General features: G+C 34.2%; 2 protein-coding genes across 4 annotated transcripts in view; one reads left to right on the top strand and one right to left on the bottom strand.

The window, feature by feature from the left end:
* atos (atossa) overlaps positions 1–5,308 on the bottom strand; it is a 63,922-nt gene extending 58,614 nt beyond the window's left edge. The window contains exon 1 of the mRNA XM_068765649.1: positions 5,084–5,308. The gene's annotated coding sequence lies outside the window, so the exon portion shown is untranslated. The remainder of the gene's footprint in view (positions 1–5,083) is intronic.
* A 588-nt stretch (positions 5,309–5,896) lies between these two features.
* Positions 5,897–19,765, top strand: LOC137922809 (testis-expressed protein 9). Of its 3 annotated transcripts, none has more exons than XM_068765886.1 (6): positions 5,897–6,071; positions 6,140–6,542; positions 8,750–8,847; positions 10,153–10,293; positions 11,415–11,582; positions 19,573–19,765. In XM_068765886.1, the coding sequence occupies exons 1-6, from the start codon at positions 5,967–5,969 to the stop codon at positions 19,726–19,728; spliced, it is 1,071 nt and encodes a 356-aa protein (XP_068621987.1). In that variant the 5' UTR covers positions 5,897–5,966; the 3' UTR covers positions 19,729–19,765. The 3 variants fall into 3 exon arrangements, with proteins under 3 accessions (XP_068621987.1, XP_068621985.1, XP_068621986.1); XM_068765884.1 differs by lacking the exon at positions 19,573–19,765 and adding an exon at positions 12,874–13,089; XM_068765885.1 differs by lacking the exon at positions 19,573–19,765 and adding an exon at positions 12,874–13,089 and having other exon boundaries at positions 6,143–6,542.
* Positions 19,766–19,990: the final 225 nt, after the last annotated feature.

Genomic DNA, 19,990 nt, shown 5'->3' on the forward strand with positions numbered 1-19,990 from the left:
AGCCTTTGGGCTTGTTGGCAAATGAGCTATACATTTAACCCATTAAAGCCTTCATCCATAACTAATCACCATGTATAATTTAATCTCATGAAACTTTGTGTATAAACAGCTTTGGTTTTAATACAATATAATATATAGCATTACGTTATTAATAGATAAATGTTTTATATTCTATTTTTAACCAACACGAAAGGCAAAGATCTAAGTTGTCATTCAGCCAATAAAAGTTGTGTAGTTTTTAAAAAAAAAATTAAATACAATGCGTGCATGAATGCGATTGAAATTATTTTTATTTATTTTAAAATATCACGTCAATAGCAATAAAAATAAATTTATATTGGTTTCATACAACAAAGTATAAAATTAAATATGTACTACAGGCGTACACAACTCCCTCTAGTTCTGTGATGTCTGATGTTGTAAAATTTAAATTTGTCCCACTGCCAACTCTACTCGTTCTCGTGCTCCACGTGGATGTCATGTCTCTATGTGAAGCAGGTGCACTAATAGTCTCTCCGGGTGGTGTTGGAGGGAACAGTCTTCGTTCTGTAGCTGTTGCTCTCGTTCTAGCTGCTAAGCTGCTTCTGTAACTCTCTATATTGAAGTTTCCTTCTTTCTTAGGCTACTTCTCTTGGCGTGTCTAGACCGTCTGGTGGACGCATGTTGTTAACCTCTCTGCTATTGATTCTTTTCGCAATGGGCGCTTCGAAGCAGCAGGCTTCCACATCCCTGACCATAATTACACTAGATCATATCTTAATATTAATAAACAAATAAAATAGAAAACAATATTAAACGGCTCCATAAATAATAATAAAAGTCGCGTACAATCTACTGTACGTAAAATTAAATCTAGGCAAGAAATACTTTCGTCAAAGCCATATTAGAAAATAATAGTAGAGTAAAATCGCGTTCGAAATTTAAATTTAACGCTATACACGCGCCGTGATAACGGATATCAATTACAATTCTAGAACCACACGCTTTAAACAAGATAATGTAAGTAAACAACTCGCAACATGTATAATTGCGATCTAATGTTTACTCATATGCCATTTATTGCACTATTTCCTCGTAACAATTACCATATGCAATGCATTTCAAATAGACCCAAGACTATTACACCACAACACCCGTTCTTAGGGGGCGGCCGCCTGCTTCCTAACCGCGAACAGCTTGGGCGAACCGAGGTTGGATCAGGATCCATCCTTGGCTCTCCTGTGGTCCTCGCTGCCGTCTCTAGCCGCAAACACAACATCAACACTACACATCTCTACTAGGGAACAGCGGTTTATACTACATGAGAAAGTAATCTTGAGTTCACGGAGTGAAGGAGTTAGTTCCGATGAAACTTCAAAAGCCGGGCTAACAACAGCATCAACTTCAACCGAAACCAAGCAGCAAGACCATTAGATTAAAGGCATAGGCCCCCCCGCCCCAATCGCCACGACAATCGGTCCGCGTCCAGCGACATCACGTGACCTAAAATTATATTATGGTGCAATATTTGGAAATACTATATTTTTGTCATAATTAAAAAAAAAAACTTGCGCAGTCTCTTTAAAGTAGTATTTTTTCAACCTATTATGTGCCATGCACCACTTTCACCTTTCTACCCCCCCCCCCCCCCGCTCTATGTAACATATATATATTTTGTATATTAAAGCGAAAGAGTTAAATTCATGTCGAGTCCACTTTAGAATTACCCCTCTTAACAATTAAATTGCCCCCTTGTGGGGGCGCGGGTCCCACGTTGGAAAACACCGGTTTAACCCTTACGATACTGTAGGTATATATATGTCCCATCAAACATATGGACTGTTGGGACATAACGTCCCACTGAATTGTGATGATAGACTGCTACGTTAAATTTATAAGCAGTTTGGTTTGAATGGTCCCAATTTGTCTTTACACTCCTTAAATCTTAGTGAAAATTATGTTTATTGCCAATTGGCACAAATAAGTACATTCACACGCCTGAAGTTTGAATTAAATATAATTTCAATTTTATTTCTGACACACTATTGTACTGCAGTATTGAAAGGGTTAAAGCCTAACAGCTGTTTTATATTGATCATAGACGCGGATGTCCCTGGCCAGAATAAATATATCTATCTATATGATCATTACGTTATTACTTGTAAAACCATTGATTTTTGAATAAGGTGTACTCATAATTATTGACAGCAAATAAAGCTATACATGCACTCGCTAAAAGCTTTTACATTAATCCCTTTCAATAACATATTGCAATCAGCCCTTATATAAAACTACAATTTACACTCCATACACCTAGGACATGCGCGTTTTATTATAATCCTACCGAAACCGCTGTACCGCGCCTTAGGAAATCACGACACGGTGGCCGACAGTCCTCACCTCTCCCCCCGTCGCGCCGCGCACATACCTAAGGCGCAATAAAAAACTAAAGGTGACCACTATTAGAATAAATAGTAACCAATAAAAATCTTCTAGTATACCCTCTCAAATCTAAATGCTAAACATATTTCAAGTTAAAGACAAAGTCGTAGTCAACTCTCGAACTGCCAGCCCTTACATCCAGTTATTCTACGAAGCGACTTCCTAAGTTATCTAAGAACTATCTTCTTTCCAACCGTTAGATGCCCACTGCAAGGCATAGTAGCATCCGGCTACTTCCAAGAACTTTACTCCCCGGACCAATCTCGTTAAATTCATAATTGGACACGATTTACTCTTAGGTCATATGGCCCTAATTCAATGGACGCATTTCATTAGTTGAATTAAACCTGTATCGATACAGTCAAGCGACTGCAAGACAACTATCAAACCGGACACATGATAGAGTTAAAAATTTTCCATTCTACTCTTTATTTAGATTAGTCAACGTATCAGCGATTAAAAAAAACACTAAATACTGTACGTAAAAAAAAATTATGCAATGCTGTAACATGAGATGTAGACTATAAAATATTATTAAAAACGACTGTATTGATATCGATATTTGTAACCTCAATCGAGACATTTAAAAAAATTCATTCATATTTGAACTCTTAATATGTTGTATTTTTTTATTTTTGCGTTTTGCAAATAGGGATCTAACTTAGAACCATACTTTATTGCAAAAAAAAACTGTGCATATACTTTGACTAAATCCTTTTTGGTGTCAACTTTAAATATATGAAATAATTAAAATATTCAGTTATGTACCATCTGGCAACGTATAGAACATATACGCATAGTTATAGGTGATATAGAAACCTATTTTGTAGAAACAAATCGATAAGAAACTATTAATTAATTAACAATGTTATAAACTTTAAAACTGATAAGGCGACGCATTACTTATCGGTAAACCGTAAATCATACTATAATTATCAAACACATGACTGTACGCATGCATTATTATAATTAAAATAACATATTAACGATAATTTTAATTCACTATTTGGTCTATCATTAGTTAAATGATCATTAACAAACAGTGAACTAACTATAAGTAAGATTTTCAATACATATTTAATAAACAAAAAAATTTATGACAGACGCTCTATAAATATAAAAAATAGACAAAAATGTCACCCCTAAATTTAGTCGTAAAATACTTCACGGATCTGAGAGTACTCATATAAAGTTCTACAATATATAAAATATACCCTTTCTTTTCGTAATTCAAAATCTAAAAATAATATGTATATTTCATTAAATCTTATTATGGCGTTCAAGATTTTAGTTGACTCATATGCAGGGTTAATATTATATTTTATACGTCAAACATTGTTAAATTTCATTCAACAGCTGTTGAGTATCTGGCAGGTCCTTTTCATTTATATTACGCACACATAACTTATTATAATATTAAAAATAATCGATGATTCTAAAATGCATGTAAATGCAGACTTTAATGAAAATATTTTAAATGTCAATTCTTCTAAAAGAACTATTTAGAAAAGCAATAAAGATTCAACCCTACACTCCCACAAAATGGCGGCGGTGTGAACATATGACGTTAACACATTTTCATCTTAAATTCTAAAATGATAAAGGAAAACACCAGCAGACCTAATAACAACACCACGGATTAAAATACAATACAACATAATTATCAAGCATAAATTATAATAAAAAAAAACACTTTACCGTTAGAGCTGGCACGTGTAAACTATTTCCATCTAACATCCCATTACGATCGACTGCCAATAAAAACGTTTACGTAACTAGTGTTATTCAAGAAACATCAAATAAAAAAAGATAATTGATATATAAGATCACACCATTAGTCTACTCAATTATACCTATATAGTATTACACCTGTCGATCACATTTAATAAGGTGTACTTCATAAAAATAACATACTATTATGGTAGAACTAATATAACGAAAGTATAGCAAATACGTTTTTCAAAGTTCCACATGTACCGTTTTGTAAAACCTAGTTATGAAAACCGGATTATGTCGATAAATTGTTTCCCATCCCTATCGCCTTTGAAGGAATTGCAGGCTGATTTCAGAGTAATGACGTGCAATGTTGAACTTGTACATTGAAATTTAGACTTAATGGTTAAGGTATAAGTTTTGAAGTTGTGTAACATTTACAAAAGACAAATTAACAGCTGTGTACCTTACAATACCTGCTCAACCCGTTATTTCTACATGTCGGAAAGAGGGACAGCACCGTGTCTACCTCTATGTTGAATTAAAATTTAGCTGCCTTTCAAATAACTCAAACTTATGTAAAATCAGCTGATCGTATTTACCACAACTGTCCATATGTGCGTGTTAAACCTAACTGAAAGAATGCGCATGTAATTTATGGAAGATAATAATTTAACTATTTACGTATTCAAACGGTATATGAATCCAATAAAGTACTGAAATAATCGAATGAATTGAGAATGCACGGAGAATAAACTTAAGTGCATACGTTTCAATGTCAACATAAAATGGTTGCTTTACATTTCAACTGGTGAACCTGTCAAACTTTCTAAACAGCAGGAACGAAGCCAAACAGCCGTACGTGGTCAACAGAATTTAATTGAATAAGTACTCAAGGGTGTCTAAGCGTACGATGCGTGTATCATATTAAAAATAAAACAAAGATTACCTTTATGGCAGCAAGCGTTTTCGTCTAACTCCAATTCGACCACCTACGCTATAATATAACACTACGGAAATCGTGTCTTTTTCTCTTCAAATACATTATTGCACTGTTCACAGTATATCCGGACAAGCGAAGGCTGTCCAAATGTGATTTTTTTGTTAATAATTTAGGTCGCTAAGCGAGCGAGCGACCACACACCGCCCGCTTTAGTCGTGGACTAAAAAATGTCAGCTGTGCCAAGTACGTCCTCATTCGTGAATCGATTGAAAATCTGTGAAACTTTAGTTCGTCTCTTTCGCTCTTACGCGTTCTCTAGCTCGCACCTCCAATTAGATTCCACTTTACACTAATTCTACTTATTGTTTTACATAAATAACCATACACGGATAATTTTTTTGACGTCTATTATGATGTCGACGAGGAATTTATAATAATATGGAAGCAATTTCATTATTCCCGATCATATGTTAAACAAAGCATTTGTCAACAATAACAGTGCTCTATTGACATTTCATAACCTGCCCCGATTGGGCTGCGCACAGCTGTTTTTGACGCACCGTTAGTTCTTTATTATCACGCTAGATGGATCCATAATCCGATGATAACAGGGAATCAAGTAAATTGACCGACTTATATTTTTTTAATTCTATATTTAGGACTTTGTACCAAAAGTTAATATATCAATTTAATTTTTATGCGTATTTAAAATATTTTTAGTAATTAATTATTTCTTAACATCAAATAATGATAAATGAAAGTATTTTGAAACACTTGTTGATTATTGTTTGATTGCCATGGTAACAGTTTGAAATTGTGTATACGACTTTTATGTGTTAATACGATCGATTTAATAATAAAGACGTTATTGACAGAGAAATATTAAAAAATGGACTCTTTAGATATTATAGCCCGAGAAAATGAATTCAAGAAACTTAATAGGCAGTTGGAAAAGAAAACTCAGAGTCTAATGAAGGAGATAGAGCAAGTTATGGTAAGCCATTACTAAGTTAAATTTCTTTTTAATCAAAAGTAATTAAAAGCATGTATTCTAAATTTTAGCAGAAACAGGATATGTTCCCGGATTTCTCACATAACGTGTTAAGTACACCATCGCCGAACAATTTAAAAAAGCATTGCTGTGAATCTAAAGTATTCTCACCTAACACCCAAAATAGCCAAATTAACAAAGGCAATCAATTGAAAATCGCCAATAACAGAAAGGAAACAATGCATAACGCTTTTAAAATAAATACGATCAACGATAGTAAAACACGTGTAACAAACAAGGAACAATATAATTGTGGTCCAACGAAACAAAGCATTTCAAATGCCTCGGAACAAGTTATATGTCACAATTGCGTGTTTGATAAAAATGGAAGGTTGAGTAATGATCTGGAATTCTTGTATGCATTTGTTTCTATCAACATAAATGAGAAAATATTACCGCAGTCATATTCGAAAGGTAATTCTTACATTGTGTTTTATATTTATTTAATACTTAAATAGGGGCGTCCCATAGAGCAACAAGTAAAATCCTAGTAATTGTTATCTCATTTTCTGCATTCTGCTTACTTGTAATATATTAATTAAAATAATAAGTCATATTTTAATAAATTAGGTTGAATGGTATAATTTTTTGTAGATGATTTGATTAAAAAATTGCCATTTTTGATCAAAATCAGACAATTCCAGTAAGAATTTTTGTCTGTTGTTTAAAAAAGAGCCTTTTATGATGATGAAGAAAAAAATTCATATATATTAAATTTTCTATACAGCAAAGTTAAACAGATAGGGCAGGTAATGGCTAACTGCAGAAATGGATTTAAAAAATCTCTGTTTTTAATGATTTCTATGAACCCAATCTATTCTTTAAATTACAATAACTAGTTTTAGATATATATAATAATTTCAGCAGTAGGACATCCACTGGTGGGCAAAGACCTCCCACATAGACTTCTCTGTTTGAAGCATCTTGAAGTTCTTGGTAGTTCACAGCATGTAACATGTTATAATGATATAGAATAATAATAGAATATAAGAAAATGTAAAAAATAATGAGGAACGAATGAAAGGCGGTACAGAGCGAAAGGGAAAGACAGTAGAATTGTAGTGTGGGTGAGAGAGGCTCCCAATAGCGGGAGCCATAAAAAAAACATCTTATAACGGCATCAACAAGGTCATCTATCCAGCTAATGGGTGGATTTCCTATGCTGTGTTATTCATAGAAATATTTGCACCTTTGAATGTAGATTTTCCTTTGTAAATATCAAGTGTATGTGTATCTTACATAGCATCTCCAAAATATTATTATCAATTAAGATATTCATCATAGAAAATGTAACAAAACAAAATTAGTATATGCATTTTGTAATGTTCTATTATACATTTTAATAAATGTTGATTTAATACATTCCTTATATATGTCAGTGTTGGAATTCTGAATCATAATCAGTTGCATATATAACAAAGAGTATTAATAGTACTTAATCTCAGTGTAAAACATACTTAAACATGACAGAACAAAGGTAAACAAGTATGCGGACTTAGTCAATGAAATAGAAATAAATTCATAGAGAATTTGCGGTGGAGGTAGAAGGTAGAAGAACTAAGGTTACCCAGGGGTGGGGCACATTGCTCGTGCAATCAATGGTTATTGGCACTGGAAGGGTCTAGAGTGGCTACCACAAGCCGGTAGATGTTGTGAGTAAGCCCCTGCTAGCTGGACTGATGACATTATTAAAGTCTTGTTAAGTCACACTGGATGCAGGCAGCACAAGACCTTCTGAATGAGATCTTCTGAAAAGAAGAAGTTAGAAGTGAGAGGTACAGCAGTGATAGTTTAAATTTCTCTGTAATCTTCTGAAGACATGTCAAGAGTGAATATCAGAAAATTTCTGGAACATAGTTTTAACACAACATTGGTCCATCTTTTAAAATTTCATAAGTTAGGGAGACAAGTCTGGTTGAGAAAATTCATTGGCATAATCTTGTACATATACATTGCACTTTTGTACAAATGACTTATATATATTGTTGCATTTTATATATATTGTTGCATTATTTTTCAATCAAACACCTAGGTTGCTGGAGTGTAGTTACCATTAAAGATTAGAGAAATATTAAAATATATGACGGAAAATATGTAGATGATATGGAAAATTGCTGCAAATTTTTTTTTCAATGTTATTTTTGCATCTGTGAGTCCTACATTTGATTTTTTTTTTATTTATTATCAATTACTTATTACATTGAAAAAATAATAATAGTATTCTGGATTTTATCAATTAAAGATTAAGAATGATATAATTAATATGTATTAACAAAATTTTCTTTTAAATATTGAAACATTTTATAATCAAGAAGTCAATGTACATAAATTATTTCTAACACAGCGTTTACTTAATAATTTTATGCCTATAATTTTATTAAATATAAAACTGATAACTATCAATAAATAGTTTTCGCTGCACATGTTTCTATATCGCCTGGACCCTCTATGGAGTGACTGAGCTCCCGGAGGAGGGTCTAGTCTTGAGCTGTTACTTAAAATGCGCCTAGCAGTCTGATTTGTACGCCTGGGAACCTCATCACCTTTAGTTGCATATTGCTTATTGATTATTTATGCCTTTGTTAAAGCAAAACCTATATCTTTAATATTATGTTTTTCAGAGCCGATAACTGTGGAGAGGGTGTGCAAATTCTTAGCATCCAAAATCAAACTACTCGACGAGCAAATCGCCAAAATGCAATGTGCATTAGATAAAAAGGTATGGTGTAGTTTTTATATTATCTTTATTTTATCATCCTTTATACAGGGTGATTGGATATAGGTGTATCTTTAAACAGGCTATATATAAACGGGCTATATATTTAATATAGCCCATTTGTTGTCAATAAATATATGGTACAGTTCCTAGAAATCAATGATAAATAATTGAAAAAATTCAAAGAGTGTATTTAAAGTAAATTGATGGAAAAGGTTTATTATTCAATAAAAGAATTATTAAATGATCAGAATCCTTAGCAATGATGTTGCTTGATTATTTTTATTTCATTTAGGCTATATCTGATAAAGTGTATATGTATAAATCCGTATTGTTAAACATTATTACAAGATGTGTTTTTGTGGAGTTTCTTCCTGCTTCTTGTCCACAACTATAGCACCTTGCAAACCAGAGACAAAATAAAAATAGATTAAAAAAGTTGACAGTTAATAAGAGTTCTTTTAAAAGTTCTAATGTTGAATAAACGAGATTATCTTTTATCTATTTCATCCAGCACAAACAGTTATTTAAAAAAAAAAACTTAATGCAATATATAATTCAATATTGTACTTTATTAGTTAATATGAAGACAATTAAGTAAGTTAAGATGACAATTCAAAATTTACTACCATAAATAATAATAATTGATAATAATGAATGAGGAAGGAGGAAAACCGTGTAGACCAGAGTTCCCCAAACTTTTTTGTGTCGTAGACCCTTGCCATGTTTTTCCGTGTTGGGTAGACCCCCTACTTACCTGATATTGATTTCCTGTAAATTTCTAACTGTAGTGAAGTTTAGTTTTAAAAACTTAAAGTAAAAACACATGTTAATTTATACATTTATTAATTGAATTTAAATTAAAACTATTCAAAATAAAATTTTGTATCTGTTATGTAATATATACGTAACAAACCACAAAGCGAATACCAACTTCCTACAACTTACACAATTTTATAAACATATATAATAAATTTTTTACTTCATAGGTACTTTTATAAATAATGTAAATGTTTTGATATTATAAGATAGTATGATGTAAGTAAATAGGTACTATCAGTGTATGTGTTGAGATCCACTATCTTGGACCCCCATTTTCATTTCATGGACTCCCAAATTTTTTTTCACTGACGTAGACCCCTTGCAGGTTGTCATAGACCTCTAGGAGTCGATATAGACCACTTTGTGAATCACTGCTTTAGAGTAACTGACTTAAAACAAAGTTTCCATACAGGTCAAAGCAACTTAATATTCAACGAACCAAATGATATATTCCTGATTCATTATGATGAAGTTTGTGAATTGCAGACCCGGCAGTGTGAAGGCCATCTGACCCAGCTGGCGGAGTTGGAGAGTGAGAGAATGTCCCTCATCAGCAAAGCCAACAACATGCGTGGAGAGACTATTGAAACCAAATCCAAGTACACGGCTCTTAATAACAAGATGGAGGTGAGTAAGAGGAACATCTTCTCAATCATCCATTCATTTCTGAAGATCCAGTTATTGACTTGGCTTGATCAGACCAGCAGGTAGATGGTCATCCACATAATCTATAACCATCTACTTTCCCTACGACCAGTAGTTTATCGAAGTTATGTCTGGTCCTTTGTGGGTCATGTGATATAATAACATATTGAAAAGTATAATCAAAATTTACTTCCTTGGTCATGTCTTCTTTTCTTGTCTTGTCTGTGGGGGTTGGTTTTCTCAAATAAGCGGCACTGCGCTCATTTTGCGTTGTGGTTAACCTTATTCTAGCCAACTCCTCAAGAAATTCCAGCAGACCCCTGATGTTCCTTGGACTTCCTTCGTCATTTTTATGTATAGGATGTACCATAAATCCACGTCAGCCGGAATCATTTGCCAATTGTAAATTAATTTCCTGGTAAACTACTATGTGCCATATCATACCATTTTGGTTTGACGTTAATTTATGGGACACATTATATAAACACGCCTATTAATCTCCTTTTCAAAAGGCTTTTTTAAAAACATTAATTAAAAGTTGAACTAGTAATTTCCTATTATTTACGTATTATATTTATTATTCAAAAAGTAGCAGCATGTAAACGCAGCTTTAAACTTTTTGACTATTGTTGACGCCCACTTGCATGCTTTGTCTCTTTCACATGTTTAAAAAAGTGGTGGGTGTCGAGAGTGCCAATTCTGACGGGCGTATAAAGTATACAGGATGATTGGTTATATGTGTAAGATTTTAAAGTTGTAAAGTTAAATAGCTTATTTGCTGCCAATTAATGTATGAGTCACTCTTTTTTAAAATCAATGGTTTCAAAATTACAAAATAGTATCATTAATTATTTTTACTATCTGTCCGTGCAGACTTTGTATTGCCAGAAGTTATTGACATGTCGCACTCTTATAGAAAAAAATTATTAAAGGAACTTATTTCAAAGTGATAACTTTATACAGGATGGTTGGAAATAGACATAAGAGTTTTAAAATTTTTACTGACAAATGAACTATACATTCACATCTTAAAAGCTTTTTTAATGGTAAACAATCACCCTGTATATTCAGTTATAATAAATTGGATGTGATTTTATTTATAGGAGAAGGAAAGTCTTTACAAAGAACAAAGAAGTATTAATGATAGACTGACTGTAGAAGTAAAACAGCTTAGAAGTAAAAACGCTAGTTTAGAAGCACGGTGCGTGGCCCAAGAAGATGCCGTGGACACGCTCAAACAACAGCTGGAAGCTGCTAGAATATCGGAGAAGGTATAACAGATAGATATTTAATTTTGTAATCTGTCACTAAAATACCGTTATACCTGAAGGCGAAGATCTTTGATTAGTCTGTGTTGCCATTGATGATATACGGATCCTAGACCTGGTTGCTTATGATGGGTCTAAAAAAAAATGGCTCAGTCACCCAGAGAGCAATGGAGAGAGCTATGCTCGAAACTCCTCTTCGAGATCGAGCCATAAATAAGGACATCCGCAGAGGAATCAAGGTTATTGACATAGCTCATTCCCCTCGTGGGGGCCCTAGTGTCTAGTCACTAGGTCTAGGTTTAGATAGTCTGGCTACGCGCCCTCTATGTACTGTCACCTCAAACCACCAGAACCTAGAAATACGATTTGGGCAGCAGCGATAGTCTGGTCCAAAAGAACATTGCATGACAGAAGTGGTAGTGGACGGAGCTCATCTTTCTTTGCAACCGGCTGGTGGTGGTGCCGAAAGGTTCTCGAGTGGCGGCCACGAACCTGTAGACGTGGCGGGTAGGTCCACGAGGTATACCAACGACATAGGATCATGATAAGTCGCTGGATGTTGGCAGCGCAACCCTGGTGATGTTGATGCTGGTGGAGAGGATGATATCGGCTGATATGATGATGATTTTTTTGTCGTTGATTAAAGTGATTTCTTCATCACCATTTTAGTCATCCAATAAGAACTAACTACAAAGAACTACATGTCATAACATTTACAAATATAGAGACAGATGATATACAGATATATATAAGATACAGACTCTGTGTTTGGCACTAATCGGTGTAACATTAATCCTGAAGATGCTCCGTGGAGGGGTGAAACACGCGTTGAGTGATGTGTGTAATCAGTTGTGTAATCCGCATTGTTTGCCGCATGCGCATTTATCAGCGGGCTGCCGGGTGGTGCACTTTGTTGCACGACTACGACTACTTGTGCGGAAGTAGCTAAATGTTGGTCATCAGTCATCAGATGGTGACTTTAGGAGATTGATCATTCAGTCAACTTAAAAATCACTTTGTTATTCAGAGGGCTGTTGAACATTACAGCCGTAAGACGCCCACTGTTGGACATCGCCTCTACCATAGATTTATAACAGTCCCGATTGGAATTTTTTTGAAGACTTTAACAAGGTTGAACGTCATATGCTTGACAGTCCGTGGTCTTCACACTAGAACCTTAAAGCCCTGGTGGCCATCTGTTTTATGATCTTTCTAATCTACTGATCCACGGATACTTTCGTCTGTCTGATGAGTTTTACTTCTATGGGAACATGCTAATAACTATATATTACAGGAGTTTCGCGATTCTTCCCGAAATCTGTCTGCTTCACATAACAGCGCCATCTCACGGCTCGAAGCGCGCGTAAAACAGCTGACGGGGTGCATAGACAAACAAAATGCATTAATAGTTAATTTGAAGCAACAAATCGCCGTACTTACGACAGAGGGCGCTTTGCAGTCACTCGAGAAAGAGTACAATGAGCTACTCAATCAAGATTTTTCATAATAAATATACGGAAATTGTACTGTGTTTTATTTGTACCTTCATAATCCGATGAGTTTTCTATTATTTTGTCTGTAAGGATAATACTGAAGTGACATTTGTAGATATTTATTTTTAAATACGCTGTGACAAGATGGCGTTCTCGTGGGATTTCCTCCGGTTTTCTAATGGGAAACAACGAAATATTTCTCGAAATGATTTCAAATTTCAAGTTAATTTGACAACATTTGTCTTTGAGGAGTCTCTCACCCGCGAGAAGGTTCTTGCAAACCAAACATATAATTAAGAAAAGGACCAATATTTAGCCACTTCCGCACATGCAGTAGTAGTCGTGCAACAAAGTGCACCGCCCGCCAGCCCGCTGATAAATTTGTATGCGGCAAACAATGCCAATCACACAACTGCCACCGCCAAATCACTCAACACGTTTTTCACCCATCAACGGGGCATCTTCAGGAGTTATGTTATACCGATTAGTGCCAAACGCAGAGTCCTCTCTCACAGAGAGTCTGTGTCTGGTTGGTTCTGTTAGTCTATCAAATTATCATCAATCTTAGGATGGACTTCCGCAAGGTAACGCTTGATTCCATTAAATATCAAACATTTAATTCAACTAAAATTTAGTTTTAATTCAACATACTAACCTAATCAAAATATTGGGTTACTTAATTTTATGATTAATAATATGAATACTAGATTTTTTTTAGAAGAGTGTGGCAACGGACGCTTAGTCCCGCCTACCCTTTATTATATTCATTAGAGTAGAGGAAAGAATTCACTGTCATAAAAGGTGACTAAGGAGCATCGGGCGTATAAGCGAACTCTGAGAGGGCACCTATGTAAAGGGACGCTGTGGGAGGTTAATTTCCCTCCCGTAAGTACCTTGGCATAGTTCTTCGGATTACTTCTGAGCACCGCAGGATATCCTGGACTATGCAAAATTCCGTTAACAACCACGTAAAGTTGTCTTCTATCCTTTTAATTTAGATCTAAGAGCTCATCGGCCTACCAATCCGGTAAAATAGTAATAGCTTTTAAGTTTCGCTACGAAGTTTTAGGCTAGGCGCACACTTAAACAGCAGTGACAGTCTAAAAAAACCTTTCAATTTGATTTTATTCTGTCATGATTTGATCCATTTTATTCGTAAGCATATAGCTGTTTGAATCTAGATTAAAACGTAGCTGATTTATAAGAACAAAGTACCAAAGATGACTAATCATTCGTTCATTATTAACATAATACTTATGTTTACTTCAACAGTTTTCCTTAATAAACAGCTGACGAATCTGTATTAGATCACGGCGTGCGGATGCGATGCGTAATTCTGTGTTGCCATTCAGCACTAAAATATTACAACACCTAAACCGCGAACAGCTTGGGCGAACCGCGGTGGGATCCGGATCCCTTCTTGGCTCGCATGTGGTCCACGCTGCCTAGCATACACACTATATAAACACCACATAGCTCTACTCAGGTAGAGCGGTTTACTATAGTATGTACGAATGTCATCGTAAAACTGGATTTCGTTCAGCTTCTGTTTTATTTTTTAGTTCACGGACCCTTCCGCACCGTGTGCTCAAATCCGATGAAGTTCTACAAGCCCTAGGCTAACAGCGTCAACTTCAACAGAGACCAAGAAAACTAAAATGTTTACTTAATTAAGTAAAAAAAAAAATTTGGAATTAAAAGTTTTTGGAGTGTCGTCAGCAAATCACGCAGCATCTTTTCGGGAGATAAATCTTTACATGGCTTTAATACGCTTATTAAAAAACCTTTTCACTTTTATTTAACTAGCTAATTGGGAGGCAGACACTCTAAGCTTTCATACACAACTTGCATACATAGTTTTGATATGGTAATATAGAAATATAAATATAATCAAACTTGAGAATTATAATTATTTAGATTAAAATAATAAAATTTTTTTGAGATAAGTAAAACACAAGTTGAAGTCAGAAATAGACAGTTTAAAAAGAAAAGCTATGTAGAATTGTGGTAGAAAAGAAGACAAAATTAACACAAGGTAAAACAGTATTGAATATAAGTAAATAAATGTTAAAGAAGAAGTAAGGAATTTAAGAGAGGAGTAAAATACCTTTAGGAAGTAGATTAAAAAAATCGGACGACTTTAATTTTTACCCAGATCACGGGAAATTTATTACAATAGCAACATTAGAAATCCGAGATAAACTTGTCGACCTTTCGCGCCACAATCTAACGAGTACAGAGTGTATCCAGTTCATTCAAGATGAAGACCATCACAATAATAGCTATCATCGCCATCTCGCTTTGCTGTGTGGATGGTGACCACATGGTGGTTGGCAACATTGCTAACAGAGTGGTGTTGGCGGAACATAAGAATGTGGTGTATAATGCAATACCATTTACGAAGAGGGTAAAATATTTCTTCTATTCATCGCCGAACAATAAAATAATTCAGGTAAGCATTGTCATTGATATTAAATCACTTCCATGCATCGTATTTCTCACCACTAAGGATTGTATGCCATCGACGCCGGTCTTCGTCGGTGTCTTTTGCTTCGGCTACTGTGGTCGAACCTTTTCAGTAGTCAAAAGTTTTTTCAAGTCGTCACCGTTTATCCTGTGAAAAAAAAAACTAACGTAAGATATTTAATATATCAGTATATAAAACCGTACTTAATTTTAACGTTCCCTTTGTTTCATAGTTATTCCATGGCAGGCAAAAGGTTCAATTTATGTTAAATGAATCTACGGCTTCTTGAGGTTTTGAATCGGCAAACGCACCTGTTTTAAGTTTTGGACCTTTTATGTTTATTATTTTATATAGCTTATGTAAAGGCGAACTTAATGCCTTATAGCAGAGTTTTTTTTATTTTTTGTCGTGATTTAGAATTTTTTCGTGTTCTTTTTTATTTGCTCACTCTTGTTATATCTTTCACTCGTTCTACTTTTCCCCCTCACACTGTCTCTCATTCATATAACTGTTAAAGAAAAATGTCTTATTATATAAAACTTGTAGGAGTAATATTACGTCTTCGTCAACGGCGAATCGAAAAGGGGAATTCCACAGAAATAAATTTCTTCATTTCTTTAGCCATAAATACGGGCAAAACTCGAATGAATATACACATTTCTACTTCGGGATTTGCGTTGTTATTACCTAAAGACTTACCGGCCCTAGGAAGAATCCCACAAACTACACGCTATTTATACATGATACATAATATATGTATTTTTAATTACTTATGAACACACAAAAGGATATAATTTACGCGTAAAATATATAGATACACATATACTTTATAATTCGCAATTAGAAGTTGCGAGAATTCTCTCGAAGCTTCTTGTCGAACATGTATCGATTTGCTAACTATATAATTGTGATAAGTTTATTCTAAAACAGAACGCTTTAGATAAGAGAAAATGGAACAAAAACCTATTTATGAGAAGGGCAAAGTAGTACAACATTATTAAGACTTTATTGTAATGTTTTTTGACATAAATCTAACAATTCTATAATGATGAGTATATACATGCTTTTCCAATACGGTAAAATGCAAGATACTATCTCTCATGTCAAAAAACTTTAAAAATTCTTGCAACTAACAATCCACGACAGCCTTTGGATTTTTTTATATACTTTGCGAATGCGAGTCTCACTGAACATTATAATTCTTTTCCTTTAAAACCTTCTAATTTTTACAAAGCATTAGTAAACCTATAGATCTTTTATAAAAGAATTAATGAAATTGGTAAAGTAGTTTTAAAACTATGACGTGAGCAAGGAAAACAAGGATTATATTTATATATTTAATTTAATATTTTTTATTGTACACGCTAGAATATATATACAGTTTCATAGTAATAATAAAAAAGTACATGTATAAATCATGTGTAGTTAACGCGTACAAAACACATATATATGTATATAGCATATGTGTAGTAATAAATAAGGTAAAATATATTTTATTAATATAATTATAATCAATATAATGATTAATCGATGCAAAGAATACCTAAATTAACATGATCACCCGGTCATTATTTTATTGAAAAAATAATGTGTTTTTTATTTCAAGAGTCATATACGGGGTAGAATTTAAGTAAATAGATGTAAAAAGCAAAATTAAAAGAAAATCTTAAAATAGGTTTCTGTAGAGAAGGCGATAAAAGTAAATCGATATACGAAAGGAATAATAAGAAAAGGTATGCAAGATATTGTGAAAGGAAAAAAAAGGGCAATGAATTGAAGATATTAAGGAAGAGAGAGGAGCGTGACAATATTGTGAAAAAAATATTAATTGTATAAATAGTCACTGCTTAACTATAGCAGGGGAAAACGAGAGAAGAAAAAAAGGGGAATACCTCCGACTCACCCGTGATCGCTTTAACAAAGCGAAAAGCATTCGAAATATCTATCATAAGAATAATCCTTTTAAATTGGGTAAAATCTTAGAAATCATAAAAGCGGTTTAGGTTTAGTCTAAGATTTTTTTAGATTAAAGATGTAGGGACTATATTACGTCATATTCAGCGGCGCACCGATGAGGCAATGTAGGATTGTTCCTAGAGCTGATAGTTCTCGGAGGTAATAACAATACGTAATCCAAAGTAGAAGTGCGTATATTCATCAAGCTTAGCTCATATTTATACCGATTTAAAACTATTAAAACAATGTTCCAGTAATAAAAATCATCAGCCAATCAAAAGTCGAGAATTATTGGAAAGCGTTCTCTTTTGCTCGATGTAAATAAAGAATTATATTTCTGTGAAATTCCCCTTTTCGACGCTGACGATGACATAATGTAACGCTTGCAAAGTTTTCTATCACGCTTTCTGAACAGTACAGTACCCGGCTATAAATATTGCATATAGACCTTCGGAAAAAGACCATCGGCTTATTCCAGCTTCGTAGAGCGTTATCTCTGTCGCACGAAATACAACGACTGGCAAAACGTCACATAGATAGTGCTCTACGAAGCCGAAATTAGCCGATTGTCTCTTTCCAACGGTCGAGGTGCAATATTTATCGCCGGGTACTATAGCATTATTTAAAATTCTTACCGTCTAAGTTGAAACCTATGATATTGACTAGCATTTTTTACTAATTTATGTTTGTATGTTGTAATGTACATATATATATATGTGTGTGTATTCACTCTGCTGAGAGCTATAATCGGGAACTACGACATCGAATCAAGAATTTGACTGTGATATTGCGTCTCTATTATATATGTTTTATTATATATTTATTGATAATAAATATATATATTAATACCATGTTATCATACGTGTAGTTATTACGTCATTCATGTTTCTGATAAAGTAGCATAAACGCATTAATTATTATGATAAAGAATCCAAACATGGAACCAACTGGAACCTATTTTCGATCTTTACATGGTTTGCTATAGAAAATCTTATTTCACTTTGCGTTGTTTCAATTTGCGTCGTGTTTTTTTGGAACGTAACCACGACGCAAAGTGAGGTATTGGTGTATTATTTTCTAATTTATCACAGATTTTTGGGTTCTTTATTCTATTTTACTATCATTTAATATAATTTATTTCTGCAACTAGAAACAACAAATGTTTCTATTGACCATTATCAATTTCATTTATTAATTTTTGTTACTCGCTTGAAAGTGGTTACACAAAACTTAATTAATGCTGGCCTATTTTGTCCGTTGTTCATTATGGAGGCGATGGTTTCGTGGCTTATTTTAAAGCCTATAATGACTATTATATAAACCAACGATGTGGCCGAGGTCGTGACAAGTCGCTGGTGGTGGGCGGGACAACCCATCATCATGACGACCTATGGGGGAGGCTTTTGCCTTGCAGTAGGCATCATTCAGCTGATATGATGATTATTATTATTGTATCACTTATTAAAGACAGTCATGACATATATTTTTGATTCCATCCTAAGTACATCCTAAGTAAGAAAAGGACCAAGCCACTTCCGCACATGCAGTGGTAGTCGTGCAACAAAGTGCACCGCCCGCCAGCCCGCTGATAAATGCGTATGCGGCAAACAATGCGAATCACACAACCGCCACCGTCAAATCAATCAACACGTGTTTCACCCCTCCACGGAGCATCTTCAGGAGTTATGTTACACCGATTAGTGCCAAATACAGAGTCCTTCTTCACTGAATTTATACATTTAGTATATGTAGATATACATACTTGTTGCCGAATTCTTGCGCTGCTCGCATCTAGCGACTTCCTTGACTATGTCTTCAGTCCACCCAGGCCGTCTCCAACAGCAACGTGGTCGCCACTGGAGAACCTTTCAGCCCCAACATCTCGGTTTCACTGGTGATGTATCCCGCCTACTATCACTTCAAACCGACAATAGTAGTAATTATTTCATTTAGTTTTGTAGTAAGTACATATAAACGTATTGCCCTAGCTGCTTTGAACGCAACTTGGTTAGAAGAGAGTCCACAAATTATGTCTTTATCAAAGATAACTTGGATTTAATGTATTATTTTATTTCAGGGCATCCAAGCCCTGGACGGCCTGCACAGCAAATCTTCGATCAACGTCACCGCTGGTGGTGTTGGACACTCCTTTGTCAATCTTCGCATGAAGAGCGAACGCGGCAGAGGAATCGATTACGACATCGGAATATATGTCAGTCCTGATTATCAATAAACTTCGTCTTTAATCAATAAAAAAAGAGTTTTTTTTTTTAATTGCCGTTTTAAATAATTATATTGCGACGCTTCCTTATGTTATATTTTGAAATTTTTCATAAGTTGACATGACTTTTCATGGCTAACACTGGACAGCTAAACAAAGTAAAATAGTAAAAATTTAAAGTATAAACTGTAATGTATGTGCTGTGAATAAACAACAGTAAATTTTAAAATAAAACAAAAATAGAAATGTAAAAATTTGTATTCTGAAGGTTAAG

Source organism: Battus philenor, unplaced genomic scaffold (genome assembly GCF_028537555.1).
Source record: "Battus philenor isolate CCGP_79_NKW_IND1 unplaced genomic scaffold, ilBatPhil1.0.hap1 SCAF_20, whole genome shotgun sequence".
NCBI classification, from domain to species: domain Eukaryota; kingdom Metazoa; phylum Arthropoda; class Insecta; order Lepidoptera; family Papilionidae; genus Battus; species Battus philenor.

Bases quoted from the DNA above. Each gene is read 5' to 3' on its own strand.
- LOC137922809 (XM_068765884.1), top strand. From the start codon at position 5,967: ATGGACTCTTTAGATATTATAGCCCGAGAAAATGAATTCAAGAAACTT. The intron at 6,543-8,749 runs GTAATTCTTACA...TATGTTTTTCAG, and splicing joins ACCGCAGTCATATTCGAAAG to AGCCGATAACTGTGGAGAGG. The intron at 11,583-12,873 runs GTATAACAGATA...TATATATTACAG, and splicing joins CTGCTAGAATATCGGAGAAG to GAGTTTCGCGATTCTTCCCG.